This window comes from Parasteatoda tepidariorum, chromosome 9 (assembly GCF_982258835.1).
Source record: "Parasteatoda tepidariorum strain Cologne lab strain chromosome 9, Ptep-v5.0, whole genome shotgun sequence".
Taxonomy (NCBI): domain Eukaryota; kingdom Metazoa; phylum Arthropoda; class Arachnida; order Araneae; family Theridiidae; genus Parasteatoda; species Parasteatoda tepidariorum.
Window position 1 is genome coordinate 90,757,789 of NC_141763.1, and position 15,986 is coordinate 90,773,774.

At 28.8% G+C, this 15,986-nt stretch overlaps 2 protein-coding genes across 2 annotated transcripts in view; one reads left to right on the top strand and one right to left on the bottom strand.

The window, feature by feature from the left end:
- LOC107437267 (synaptic vesicular amine transporter-like) overlaps window positions 1–15,986 on the bottom strand; it is a 95,898-nt gene that overhangs the window by 77,733 nt on the left and 2,179 nt on the right. The window lies entirely within an intron of this gene.
- Window positions 1,096–15,986, top strand: part of LOC107436811 (LRP2-binding protein) — a 44,545-nt gene continuing 29,654 nt past the window's right edge. Inside the window, exon 1 of the mRNA XM_087152334.1 lies at window positions 1,096–1,192. Coding sequence (XP_087008460.1) covers window positions 1,169–1,192 — 24 coding nt within the window. The 5' untranslated portion in view covers window positions 1,096–1,168. The remainder of the gene's footprint in view (window positions 1,193–15,986) is intronic.

Genomic DNA, 15,986 nt, shown 5'->3' on the forward strand with positions numbered 1-15,986 from the left:
TTATATTATAGGTTAGGTTACCATAGGCCTTAGGTTACTATAGCAAAGTTACATCTTCAAACATCCTCAAGAGCTATAACACATCTGCAGCAGAACTGGATATGAAGACAAAATTGCAGGACAGTAACACTTTAATTGTCCACTAATCTTCAGATTTCCTGCTATGCTTTAAAAAACTTTATTTGTGAAAACCTTAAGCGTGGCGGACAGCTGGCCACCTTAGGCGGCTAGTATATAATAAAAAGGGTGAATAAAAACTACCTGAAGTTGCACATGCAGTAAAAATTAAGAAGTTACTTTTAAAACCTTGCCTTTTATTTTCCAATATAACAATATATTGTTTTATTTTATTACAAGTTATGAAAGTGTAATATAGTTTTGCTATTCAGATAGAATTGACTGGGAATTTTTGAGTGATGAATAACAGAAATATTCTATTTCTCTGGATTTACCCTCCCCTTCCCCTTCATATTTGACTTAATTTATAACTTTTGTATTAGTTGAATTTATTTGTTAGGTAATAGATTTAGAGATAAAAAAATTTACAAAAAAAAAGCTATGATAAGTAATCTTGTGACGATCATTTAGTATTCATATGAAGTAAGTGCATTTTCGAGCTATGGAACATTTTATTATCCTGACTCATGAAACGACATTAACTTTTATTTTTCTTCTTTAAACAAACAACATTAAAACTGCAATACTTATCTAAAGCTGACGATTTCATAAAACCATAAAAAGAAAAAGAAACAAACGAAATAAATAAACCATAATTTTTTTTCTTCTTCGCTTTACTCCTATTCTCAAATACCTCAGAATGATCTGCCCTTTTTCAAGAACATTGTATTTGAGCATATAGAAGTTCAATATCTAAAGATTAAAACTCCGAACAACAAAAACTCCGAATCATAACCTCTTGGGGCATCTCCTGGAAGAAAAGGTGATGGTGATAGAAGTGATAAGAAGGGGGGTGAGGGAAAAGAAAGGTGGAATAAAGAACAATAAAAACAAGAAGTCATTTGATGGCTTGCGCGGTTGGTTCGTCATAACGAGCTGCCTGTCTTCGCCTTCGTTTCGCTAATGGGAAGTCGGGGTCGCAACCTAGCGATAAAAATGTAACGGTAAAATTGAATGAAAATTTTTCGCCCTTTCACTGTGACGGGGCGCGATGCAGAGGGAAAATTACATGCTTGTAAGTTTTTTCTCTCCCCTTTTTCGTTTTTTTCATCCCCATATTCTTTGTAAGTATAAGGATTTATAAGATATCGTTTGTAGAGATTTTTCAGGTTTTTACCTTCGCAAAAATACTTAAAAAAGAGGGACTTTAACGTCTAAAACTTTTCTGGGATGTTAAAATCTGCAAGAATTTTTATTTCTAACCTACTTTGTAGCATTAACGTCTAGCTAAATTTGTGTAGAACCATACATATTAACGCATATATCAATTCAAGCCAGGGCCGGATTAAGCGTAGGCGGGGCCCTAGGAGATTCAAATTTTTGGGGCCCTTAGATTAAATTTTTTTTTCGTATATTTTTTATTTATTCAAATATAAAAGAATTTTTATATCTTTTCATTTAAGAAAGCATATTTAAAATTAAAATAAATAAAAATAAATTTAATTTTACTTTATTTAATTAAATTAGAGCTAAAAAATAATCATAACATTTTGAAAAAATTTGAAAAATCATTGTTTTTCTTAATTTTTTTTAATTTATTTCCAAAAAATCCATTTTAAGGGGGCCCCTAATCATTAGGGGCCCCAGGCCATGGCCCAGTCTGGCATAATGGGTAATCCAGCCCTGATTCATGCATTGCAGTAGAAGAGTTGTATGTAAATGTGTAAAATTATAAGGTCAATTTTAGAGGGAAATTTATCTGCTTGAAGTAATCGTTTTTTCACGTATTTATTTTTTAAATCCTATATTCTTTGTAAGTATATCGCTGGTAGAAATTTTTCAGTATTTTTTATCTCCGTAAAAATATCTTAAATTATGAGTAAAATTATAAGGTCAATTTTGCTAGAAAATTTATATGCTCGAGGTGAGTTTTTTCCGTTTTTTATCCTCATATTCTTTAGAAGTATAGAGTTAAGAGATATCGTTGGTAGAGATTTTTTTTAACTTTCGTAAAAATATCATAAAAAAGAGCTATCAGCGTCTAAAACTTTTCCGGGATGTTGAAATTTGCGAATGTTTTAGTTTATAATCAGTTTTGTAGTTTATTTTGTTAGAAAAATGGGAATCTAAACCATAACAATTTAAACGTACCAATTGAGAAGAAAAATGTTTAGAAACAAGTTAAATATTGATTAAAACATTGTGGAGAAAAAATAAAATTATTGAAGAACTTTAAATGCATTCATGAAAAAGCAAGCACCAGAAGTATTAGTATTAGGAAAAAAAACAAGCACCAGATGAACGCAGTCATCAATTCAAGCATTGCAAAAGAAAAATCGTATGTAGATGTGCGAAATTATTAGGTCAATGTTCGCGGGAAAATTATTTGTTCCAGGTGAATATTTCTTCTTTTTTTTATTTTTTCTCCCAATATTCTTTGAAAATATGAAGAGTTAAAGATATGACTTGGGATTTTATTTTCCGACATTTTTCCTGGATTTGTTTGATACTAAAATTTAAGATTCATAACGTTTATTTGGAAATAATTTTATGGGATTGCAATTTTTATACTAGAATGTTTTTTAACTATAGTGGTATAGGGAAAGAAGCTTTTAATTTCCTGCGCTCATTTTGAACGATGCAAATTTTGCATTGGTAAAAATAGTACTGCATCTAAAAGCTTCAATTTTAAATACCACTTTAATTTAAAAATTATTCTAATATAGCTATTGCAATCCTTTAGAATGAATTTGATTTCCTGGCATTAATGCTATATAAAAGTTGTTTACTTTCTCTCCTTAATTTGGTCGATCCGAAATTTGGCATGGGAAAAAAGATCTCCATTTCTAAACGGATTCAAGTATCTTTCAAATTCTGACAATTGCTTAGCCTTTTTTTTAAAATTTTCGAAACATTTGCTGCTTAAATAAATATTATTCACATTGAGTTAGTATAGAAATGCTTCCATAATTTGATCGAACTCCTGAAAACTCTTCTTTTATGCCTTGAGGAGACCTTAAAGTAGATATTAAAACTCTTCTTTAAGAAGACCTTAAAGCAGATATTAAAATTCTTCCTTAAGGATACCTTAAAGTAGATATTAAAACTCTTCTTAAAGGAGACCTTACAGAAGATATTAAAACTCTTCTTTAAGGAGACCTTAAAGTAGATATTGAAACTCTTCTTAAAGGAGACCTTACAGAAGATATTAAAACTCTTCTTTAAGGAGACCTTAAAGTAGATATTAAAATTTTGCATTGAGGAGACCTTAAAGTAGATATTGAAACTCTTCTTTAAGGATACCTAAAAGTAGATATTAAAACTTTGCCTTGAGGAGGCCTTAAAGTAGATATTAAAACTCTGCCTTGAGGAGATCTTAAAGTAGATATTAAAACTCTTCTTTAGGTAAACCTTTAAAGAAGATGTTGAAACTCTTCTTAAGGAGACCTTAAAGACGATATTGAAACTCTACTTTAAGGAGATCTTAAAGTAGATATTACAACTCTACTTTAAAGAGACTTTAAAGTAGATATTGAAACTCTTATTTTATTAGAAAAATGGGAATCTAAACCATGACAATTTAAACATACCAATTGAGGAGAAAAATATTTAGAAATAAGTTGAATTTGTTTAAAGGACTGTGGAGAAAAAAATAAAATCATTGTACTCTAAATGCATTCATCAAAAAGCGAGCACCAGATTAACGCAGACCTCAATTTAAATATTGCAGAGGGAAAATTATGTCGAGGGTGTCTAAATTTATTAGGTCAATGTTTCGAGGAAAAATTATATGCTCGAGGTGAGTTTTTTTCCCTCTTTTAATTTTTTATCCCCATATTCTTTGTAAGTGTAAAGAGTCAAAGGTATGGCTAGTAAAGATTTTTCACGCTTCTAGTCTTGCTAAGAGGGACTTTATTTTTTAAATTCTCTCCTTTTTAAGCCCTTAGTTCAGATGTTTAGCATTTGATAAGTGCGCTTTTTTATCATCGCTAAAATATCATTTGCATCCTCATCATCTTATTTTATGTTATGTTATTATCTTGTTCAGCCTTTCATCCCTTCAGTGGGTCGATAAAATGAGTACCAAGCATGCTTGGGAACTAACACTGGGGGTCCCGCGTTCGGCTGACCACCTGACCGGAACATATGCTCCTGCACCCCAGAGCCCAAGGTCAAGAAAACTGAGATGGGCACAGTCGGCCTTGGCCCTCTTAATGGGCTGTCGCGCCACTGAGTTAGTTAGTTTTATTATCTTGTTATGTTATGTTTGTTACGTTATGTTTGTTATGTTTCTATATTTATTAATATCTCTAAAAAAATATGATTTTTTGCTTATTACACTAGATTTTTTTAAAAAACGTTTATTCAACATTGTTCAAATTTCCTACAAATGTTTACAAATATTTTAATGATTATAATTATTTAAATTATTATAACCGTTGGATTCATAATCAATCTTACGTTTTAAGAAAGACTTGTGTCAAAATAATTTTTTAAAAAGGAATATTATTTAGCTGAATAAAGAAACTGTGCATGTGATAATTATAATCCAATCACTAAAGTTATTAAAAAATTTTAAAATTTTCTATTGTAGCAATCTCTTTCGAAAATAGCAACCTCATCTTAAATGTTGAATTATCAAAGCTCAACTAAAAACAATCAAATCAACAAACATTCTCTTAGTATTTTCGACATCTTACAAAAATTTAGGAGACATTTTAAAACTCAAACTTTAAAAAAAGAAATTGAAATACCTTAGAAGTTGAAGATCATTACAAAAAAAAAATTTTTTTTCCTTGTCGAGATGCCAAGTACTCTCCACTTCGCCAAAGAAAGGAAGAAGAGATTGAAGATGGCGAAAAAAATTATATTGCCAAGGTGCGGAAAGCATTCTATAATCACGTGATGATTTTTGCCAAAGTTTGAGTGCCTGCCCCCCTTCGACCATGTCATATCGCCTGTCATCCTCAGGACCACAAAAGGGTATGAGACGATATTTGAGCGTTCGATATCTACTCCTACATTAGAGTTCTTCGAAAAACTTTTTTAAGTTCATTTTCTCGAAGCCTAATAAATTCTTCTTAAGACTATTTTTCGAAGATTCTGTTCTCGCATGAAATTAGGCTTTTTCGAAAATAATGCGCTATTTTCATAACTGATGTGAGTTTGTAGCAGTTACTCAAGACAGTTAGGTCAAGTTTAACCTATCTTTAGCCAGTGCCCTATAGGCTTCGTCTAAAAATGACGCAGAACGTCACTAATGGGAAAAGTTATAGTTTTGAGGAAATCAAAGTAGTTATTGTTCAAATTTTTTATTATTTAAAAACTTACTCCAATGCTGTATTATCTAGGCCCATAAAATTTTTAAAAAAACGGAGAATATGGTATTGATTTTGATAATTTTCATCTGGGGTAGGGGAAATGTCAAACTAAAAAAATTATAATTTTTTAAATTGATTTAAAAAATATAATAACTTTCAAATAAATTTTCAAAAAAATAATAAGTTATTAGTGGTAGACACACTACACTATTTTCTTTGCGGGATTCCATTAAAGGAGTCTCTCTCTCTCTCTCTGTATATATATATATATATATATATATATATATATATATATATATATATATATATATATATATATATATATATATATATATATATATATATATATATATATATATATATATATATATATATATATATATATATATATATATATATATATATATATATATACAGGGTGATTCTACAAAGATGGGCAAAAATTCAGGAAGTGATAGAACACACCCATGCAAACAATTTTTATCAAAGAATGCAAGGTCGAAAGCCAAACGCAAAGGTGCTTGCACATTTAGAAAGTTGTTTGATGCAAACGTGAAATTCCTGTTGCGAGTTACTGCGCTGCGTTACTTGTTGCCAAGCTTTCGACCGCTGCAGGGAAAGTTCGTGATATGCCTGGTGTGTTTCAGAATGTTCGCCTACCTTTTCTTCGCCGTTGTGCTGCGTGCATAGCCGCTGCCGGCTACTGTTTTGAACACTTATTGTAATCAAATGCCATTAAATTTGCTTTTGTAACTTAACTTCATCGTTCTTTGTGTGTTTTTGCCTCATATAAGAACATAAAATTTGACCCCCTCTAGTGGTTTTGCGTTTTGCTTTCGACCATGCATTCTTTGATAAAAATTGTTTGCTTGAGTGTGTACTATCACTTCCTAAAATTTCGTCCATTTTTTTAGAATCACCCTGTGTATATATATATAACAATTTAAAAGCTTTTAAAAGTTAAACAAGTCAGACAGAAATTTGATTCGTCCTTAATATGTCTCGGAGTTATTAAAAAAAACTTATAGTTTTGTAGTCTTACTTGAATTCTACACTAGGCGACATATTTTGATTAATTCGGAGAGCATTCGTTCCTGAAAAAGAAACAGCTATATGACGTTGCAAGAGCATTGGACTTGATTGGAGTACTGAAAATAGCGGGTTTTATGCTGACATACCCTTAGCAAATCAAATGCGAGATAAAGAATTTTTACTTATGTTTCGCTGTAGCAGAAAATCGTCTGCAAGAAACAATATTTATAATTCTTTCATCAGTTTCTTTAATTGCGAACAGAACGGCGTATATTTGTTACGATTTTCAGATATCATTTTTATTAATTCTTATTACATGTTAGTTGATAATTCTATTTAACACGATTTGAGAAAGCAAGCAAAAAGAAGGCTGTGCAACCTCTTTTCAAGATTTAGCGATGTTGATATTCGTTCGTGCTGGGAGCTTGGCGTCCTTTTGGCGTGTACTTAGATGCAAACAGGCTCTTTCCATAGAGATAATGGTTTTTTCTTAACTTGCAACAGAATATAACTATTTTGAAAAAGTACTGCTCTTAATAAGTATATTTAGAATCCTTTTTAAACAGTATACACATTGAGAAACTCAAATTATTATTAAGATGGAAAAACCGCTATTGAAATCTAATTGGACTACCAGTAAAGAGAGCGTGATGAAAAAAATCAGTACTCGTTAATAGTGAGAAGGCTCAGGTGAACCTAGGTTCGGAATGGACAAATGGAGTATTTCTGCAATTTATCAGTCTAAAATTCTTTATAAACTTTTAGAAATCTGCAGAACTGTGTTACACTTTCATATGAAGTTACAAAACAAAACACTGAATAGTTTTTGCGAAAAAGTAGAAGTACTTGAAACGAGAATTTCGGAAGAAATCGTTACTTTTTTCTGGATTTCTATAATAGTTTTCCTCAAAACAAATTAAGAGAGTGTGAAATATCGTATTTTAAGTGAAATATCGTACGCATTAAAAAAAACTGTACAGTTTGTATAAAAAATATTTTTTCCTTTTTTCGAATTTTACCATATAGATATCTAGTTCATCATATCATTAACTTTAACAATAAAACTTTTGTAATTATACGTGTATTCAATATTGCATATATATATATATATATATATATATATATATATATATATATATATATATATATATATATATATATATATATATATATATATATATATAGCACAAAAAAACAAAGAGAAAAACGAAAATAATTAATAAGTTTTATTAACTGCGCTTAAGCTGCAAGTATATAGAACTCATAATATAAGCTAAAAAATTGAGAAAATATGGGAAAAAAAAACAAATTAATGACAAGAGAAAAAAATTTATTAGCAATAATATTTTAAAAGAATTTAAAAGAACATAATTTTTAATACCTTTAAAAAAAAAAAAAAAAAAAAAAAAAATAATAATAATAATTTATTAAAATTTGGAAAACAAAACTAAGAAAAGATATAATCTCTTCATCAGCTCACACGATTATATCCGCAAAAGGAATGCTTTCTAATATTGTATTAATATAGCCAAAGCAAAGTATATCAATACAACAGTGTGAGGAGCACTCAAAAAATTTTAAACGAAATTGGAACACATTAAGTAAAAAATATGTACGGAAAAACAAAGAAATATATAAAGCAAAAAAACTGAAAATAAAATGTAAAGAGATTAGAGATCAGTACACGAAAAGAAATCTACATAGTGAGGAGCGAATTAAATGAACTTACGCGTACCGGAATCTTTCAAGAATGATTTATAATATTTTCGTAATAAGATTGCCAGATTACAATATATGAAAACAGAAGCATAAATAAAGTGATATCTTATGGCACGTTCTTACTGCAAAACTGAAGCGCGTCTAATTTGTTAGTTACCTTGGGTGGGCCCGAAAATGGATGCGCGCAAGGTAATAGTATAATACATGATAATTTAAAGCTTGTAATTAAAAAGTTTGAAAATTAAAACAACTATTAAAAAAAAAAAAAAACAGGATTTACTCATTTTGAATTGATTTTTAGCAGGAGTCAAATATTATTGCTGCTGAAGTCCGAAAATTAGGCTCAAAGAGCAATTCCCTAAACACACGAAATTAGAAGACGAACTAAAAATGGAAACAAAAAGAAAACGAAAGTAAGCTAATAGTAGATAATATTAAGCGCTAAAGCTGCTTTAAATATGATCACTATAACATAGCACAATAAAAACAAAAACAAACTAAAAACGGAAACAAAAAGAAAACGGAAGTAAGGTAATAGTAGATAATATCAAGCGCTAAAGCTGCTTTAAATATGATCACTATAACATAGCACAAAAAAACAAAGAGAAAAACGAAAATAATTAATAAGTTTTATTAACTGCGCTTAAGCTGCAAGTATATAGAACTCATAATATAAGCTAAAAAATTGAGAAAATATGGGGAAAAAAAACAAATTAATGACAAGAGAAAAAAATTTATTAGCAATAATATTTTAAAAGAATTTAAAAGAACATAATTTTTAATACCTTTAAAAAAAAAAAAAAAAAAAAAAAAAAAAAAAAAAAATAATTTATTAAAATTTGGAAAACAAAACTAAGAAAAGATATAATCTCTTCATCAGCTCACACGATTATATCCGCAAAAGGAGTGCTATATATATATATATATATATATATATATATATATATATATATATATATATATATATATTTCTTTAAAGTTTAAAAATAATTTTTTTAACGTTTATGACAACGAGACTTAATTTAATGGATTTCCTACATATGAATATACAAATTCTTATTTATTAACTTATTTCTTTAAATAAACATTCTAATGTTTATCGAATTTGTTCAAAAATTTAATTTATTACTACTGTTTCCGAGAGCAAAAACGAAATTTCTAAACATTTGGCAGCTTCAAAATTAACATAAACTAAAACTCCTTTTTCTATACAAACATTGAATTTTAACTTATGGTTTGGTTTCTGGATATTTTCAACGCAACGTTCACTCTTTCAATAAATTCTATAATGTTTTCATGCATTTTGAAAATTTTCAGTATTTAAATTATAACTGAATGCCTTAAAGTTAAAAATTTTACATTTTTCTTATCATTTTTTAATGAAATTTAAAGTTACTTCGAATTCTCAATTTCTTCGAAATGTACTTGAAAATCATTTGGTTTCTTTTTGTACCTATACTTTTACTTGTACTTTTTCCTCGTTACTTTTCCAAATCAAAACGTTTTACTCGGTATTTTTGCTTAAAGTACTTGTACTTTTACTCGTTGCTTCTTAAACGTTCCCATATCTGGTGATAGTAAGTACGTAAAACCTCGCGACAATATTTTGGGGGCCAAATAAATATATTGTTGTAGATCAGTGTTTCCCAAAGTGTGGTACGCGTACCCCCAGGGGTACGGGAACAGTTTAGCGGAGGTACGCGTTCTTAGGCAAAATATCTTGCAACAAGCGAAATTTTCAACAAAAAAAATTATTTAAAAACAAAGCTAGCCATTAAAAATTTACGATTACGTATTTTTCTATTGGCTATTTTTTGCAGAGTTAACAGCTAATAATTAGTGGTGTCAACAGCCAGTTAATAATCAGTGGTGTCAACAGCCAGTTAATAATCAGTGGTGTCAACAGATTTTTAACTTTTGTGCAATTATTTTATAGTAAAAAATACATTCATTTTTGTATTAGTGGTACACAGTGTTACGAAAATTTCTAAAGGGTACACAAAAGTCATACGTTTGGGAAACTCTATTGTAGATGAATAGATTATATGGAGGGCCTATATACTTTAGGGACACAATAAGATTTTTTTTAATTTTAATGTTATATATGTATTAACTATAAATTTATATATTGTATAAAAATTTAATTTGCAGAGTGGTAATTATGGTTAAATATGAAATCAGATAGCAATGTTACATCTGTGACTTCTTAAGAGTTAAGGGAGGCAATTCTAAGAATGGAAGATCTTGGGGTGGACTATGTACATCAAGAATGGGGCAATAAAATCTGAATACAAAAGTCATTCACTTTAATGAAAAGAAATAAGATAAGTACATAATCAGCAGTGAGTCTTCTTCTGTCAGAAAAGACCGCAAAAAATGGCAAAATATGATAAAATAAGATTTATTACATTATTTGAAAACCAATAATAAATGGAGAAAATAAGGTTGAAAATTGGGAAAAAAATCGTTTTACAGGGGCTTATTGCTTTAAACAATATCGCAATATTGAGATGCGGATAACATTAATTCATATGCAAGTTCATTGGGACAACGAAATATCATTGTAATAGAGGGAGTTATTGTTGTATCGGATATCGTAGTAACGAGAGTTCACTGGATATTTTAGCGATAGTGAATCAAGTTAACCCATTTGCTCCACCCATTTGCAACGCGGTCGTCCCAATTCATGGGGATATGGTGGACAAAAAATAAGATTCTGCCCCAAATTAGTTGCTACATCTCAATACTTTAGTGATAATTATTGATACTGATGATTTTATAATTTTGTTCGAATGTTCTTCGGAGTTTTTAGTAAGCTATACTATGCACTTACCCTCCTTAAATCAGTTTCAAAAGTCCAGGATTTACCTACTCTTTAGCCACGCAACATTTTATAATAACTCTCGCACCAGTAATCGCATAAAACTAGCTTTCATCTAATGATTCGCACTATTAGAATTTCAATTTCGAAATTATGGTAAAATAACCACCAGCAGCAATTTGTCCATCCAATTAGCCGTAAAGTTACGGTTAAGAACATTTTTATCTTTATGGTTTTGAAACCATTTCAAACTAGTATAGTTTTAAAACCACGAATACAAAACTATACGGATTTTTTTACCGTTCAAAACTGGATGGTTTTAAAACCATATCAAAATTAACTGGACATATAAGTTTGACTTTTCGCTAGGTGACGAGCAGTGGAGAGTGCAGAACACTGGAAACTTTTCATGTGTTGAACGGAATGGAGGAAATATTTCAGTGTCAGCTCTGGGACTCGTTTGTTCTGTCGATTATGAGCCTGACAGATTAGCCCTCTCGGCTATTATATTAATGTAGTTGCAAGAAACTAAGTGACTTCATTAGTTAGGCTTAGTTTGGGAGATAAAACTTTACTTGCTTTACAGTATTATGGCAACAAAAAAAAGGTTTACAAACGGTTTTTCTCTCAGTTAAAAGTTTGTTTACTATTTTATTTATGGTTATTTTACAGTCCATTTGAATACGGCAAAAACAATTAAATAAATTGCTATTAAAGTATTTTTTTCAAGAAATTTTTAACAGCGCATGAATTCCTTGATTGTATAATTTTACTGGTATTGATCAGCTAAACTCCATCGGAAATTATTTATGATTCCATCTACTAAAGATGAGCAACTAATTTGGCACAAAATCTTCGATCAAAATGTATCATCTAACTCCAAGTGGTAGGAATATTAAATAAGTTAGCATCCAAATTAACAGAATTGTCATTAAAAATGAAACTAAGAGTTAAAATTTTAAGGAAAAAAATTAGATATTCAAAATAATGATTAGTATGCCATTTTCTGAAAATTTATAAAAACTGTCTAAATTATCTCCCTGCTTTCGTACATTACTTACTGAAATTCGGTGGTGTTTCTTACAAGTTCTTTTCAACATCTTTCGGCAATCAAACAGTTTTTGATATTTTCAGTCTCACCTTTTTCGACACTTATTAGATTTCGAGAAAGATATTGTCTTTTTTAAACTTAACTATTCACTTGCGATTGCTAACTTGTATATTTTTGAACAAGAAAGTTTGTGAAGTTTTGCCAACACTTTTAAACTTCACCCCGCTGTTATCAGGTCTCATGTAATTGTTTTATTTGTTTATGTATCTCGGTGGCCAAATCATCCTAAAACAACATCATTATATCGAAATAGTAAAAGCAATGAGCAAAATTTGCTTCAACGGAAGAAGTTGGAATTTATGTCTTTATTAGGTTTATAATAATAATAATAAAGATTTATAAGATCATTAACTCAAACCTGTATTTTTAGATTAAAATTACATATCTTTGAACAAGAAATAAAAAAAAAATCTGTATAAACGGTGGTTATTATGGAACATTCTGTCTGCTAAATACAGAAATTTGCATATTAAAGTTTATGTTTTAAATATTACGCATACTGCGTTAAAAGAAAATAAATTACCAATTTTAACTATTATTTTATCATTAATTTTGTTACTAAGGTGGAATGAGACGTTATAGTTAGCAATTCTGAGCAATACACATAACAATTCTGAGCAAAGCATTCATTAAAAAGTACGTAATGCATTTATAATCATATTAACAAAACTATTTTAGCGTGGTTTTCGATATTTATAAAACAATACATTTTTGAAACAACGTTCTTTTTTAAGAAATTTAACTTCGTGAAATAAAACCAGACAGATTAAAAATAAAATCAATGTAATAATCGGTTAACAATAAATCAATTTCATAAAACATTCAAAATTAATTTCATAAATTGAACAGAGCCCTTCACTCTTTTCCTGGATTGATCATAAAAATCCCCATTATTGCAGTTTTGTTTTACAATGCCTGTAAAATAAAAGTTAACTGACGCTTTATTCGCTTTTAGGTTGAACGACCGTAACAAATAAAGTGTAAGAATCTGTGCTTTAATGGTAATCATTCAATTTAAAGACTTCACCCGGTTCTGTTTATATTTGGGATGTTAGAATCTCAGCGACAGAGTTCCGTATTTGTTTCGACTAAAAGAGACACTTTAATTAGAGATTAATTTAACTTTATAAAACTTATCTCAGTATTTTGGTTTTGCTTATCGCTGTTGTGAACTGTTGTAAATTAAAACGAGTAAGCTCTCTTAGGACTACAAACTGCATAGATATGAGATTTATATGTATATATATAATAAGTTCTCCTTATCGTAAGTTTGTAACGCAGAAATTAACTTCTGCCTTCTAGGATAGATCGGTGTATCATAAAATAAATTCTGCTTATTGTGCGTTTATAAAGCAAAAATTAACTTCTGGGATAAATCGGCGTATCATAAAATAAGTTTTGCTTATTGTAAGTTTGTAAAGCAGAAATTAACTTCTGGGATAAATCGGTGTATCATAAAATAGGTTTTGCTTATTGTTAGTTTTTAACACAGAAATTAACTTCTGGGATAAATCGGTGTATCATAAAATAAGTTCTGCTTTCCAAAAGTTGTTAGCGCAAAAATTAACTTTTGGAACAGATCAGTGTATCATAAAATAAGGTTTGCTTATCGTAATTTTGTAACATATAAACAAACTTCTGGGATTAATTGGTCTATCAAAAAATAATTTATGCCTATAATAATTTTGTAAAGCAGAAATTAATTTCTGGGATAGATCGGGGTATCATAAAATATGTAGTTTTACATGACAAAATACAAAGTTTGAATAATCGGTTGAATTGTTCCTGAAATGTAAAATTTTAAATATACGACTTATCCTTATTTTTTTATCCATTTAAACTTATCTTCCACACCACTACATATAAACGATTTAAAAGCTCATATACAACGCCTTTTTGTTTCAGCTTTTTCAAGGTGAAGCTTTTAAAATTTGGGCAAAATTACCAAAAAATCTGAAAGTTTTAATTTTTAAATGTCTAAAATACCTTGCAAAACTCTTAGTAGTTGGCAGGCCAGGTATTACAATTTTTTGGTGTCGAACTACTAAACTGCATCAGGAGTTACTTATGACTCCACCTACTTGAAATGTAGCAAATAAAATTTAAAAAAAATTTTTTGATCTAAATGTAGCAACTAATTTGGGACGGAGGGAATATAATTTTTCTAAAATGAATTCCACTTACGGTGACAAAAGATATTGTTTTATACGAAAGCACTAGGAAATGTTCTTCAAAAAGTGCAGAAGCTGGAATTTTATTTCGAACATAGAAACCTAGTCAGTCATATGAATAACCAGATATTCATTTGCTTATGGATTAGATAATTTTATGAACTTGATTAAAATACTTTTTACTTTAAAATATGTAATAATTTTTTTTTTAGAAATATTCTATACTGCGAAAAAATGCACTCTCATTACCATTGGAAAATGTTCGGCAAAAACTGATGTTGAAATTTTGCACTAAAAATAACGTTTTGGATTACACAAAACACGTAACTATTGTCGAAGTAAGGGTAAAAAAGCATTTCTTACACAAATAATTTAAACGGTTAACATTTTGGAGTAAAGATTAATAAATAAAAAGTATAAAAGTAGTGATAAAGTAGAATAGTAGTAGAATAATAGCATATAATTAGTTAAAACTTTTTGGATTACACAAAACGCTTAACTATTGTAGAAAATAAGGCTAAAACGCGTTTTAGTCTTATTTTCTACAATAGTTAATTTAATTATTTGTGTAATAAATGTCGCGGCATTTATTACACAAATAATTAAATCGGTTAACTTTTTGGAACTAAATATTAATAAATAATAAGTAGAATAATTGTAATGAAGTAGAATAGTAGTAGAATAATAGTATGTAATTAGTTAAAACGCTTTGGATTACACAAAACACGTAACTATTGTAGAAAATAAAGCTAAAAATACATTTATCACACAAATAATTTAGTCGGTTAACTTTTTGGAATTAAAGATAATTAAATATTAAGTAGAATTGTACTCATAAAGTGAAATAGAAGTAAAATAATATTATGTAATTAGTTATAAAATGTTTCGGATTACACAAAACACGTAACTATTATAGAAAATAAAACTAAAAAAAAGCATTTATTACACCAATAATTTAGTCGGTTAACTTTTTGGAATGAAAGATTAATAAATAATAAGTAGAATAGTAGTAATGAAGTAGAATAGTAGTAGAATAATAGTACGTAATTACAAGAAGTTAAAAAATAAGTTTATATGTTTCTCAAGTACAATTAATATTTATTTATATTTTTCTTTTATCAGTTTTGGATATCGTCACTACCAGAAAATGTTGCAATTTATCCGTTTTTCTAGTTATTTACTTTGCTATATGCGTTTATTTTTGCATTTTTTGTTTCAAATTTAAAAGTAAGGAACTTGATAGCCTTTTTTTTTAAATAGTTGCATACTAAAACTTCCTTATAATACTTTAGGAACTGCATAACGTTACTTAATACTGTGTAAACTAATGTTGTTGAAACTCTGGATATTTTGAAAAGGTTAATTCATACGCTATTTTAAAATTATTTTGTTCTGCGTTTATTTCGTAAGTATTGTGATAAAATTGGAAGGAAAATAATATGTTTTGTCTTAATTTATGATTTCTTTCAGGTATAAAAGTAAATGTAATTTTGATTCTTTCAATTTTATCTATCTCTTTGTCCTTTTACACTTCCTGATTCTGCCTTTGCAATCATTAAGTCTATGAATTTTAAATTCTTCTTTATACAGCAAAACAAGATTTATTATTTCAATTTAACTAGTAGGGTATTAATTTCCGAGGAAAAATTTAATTTTACTAATGAAGTTTTTACAACATATTAAATCAGACATTT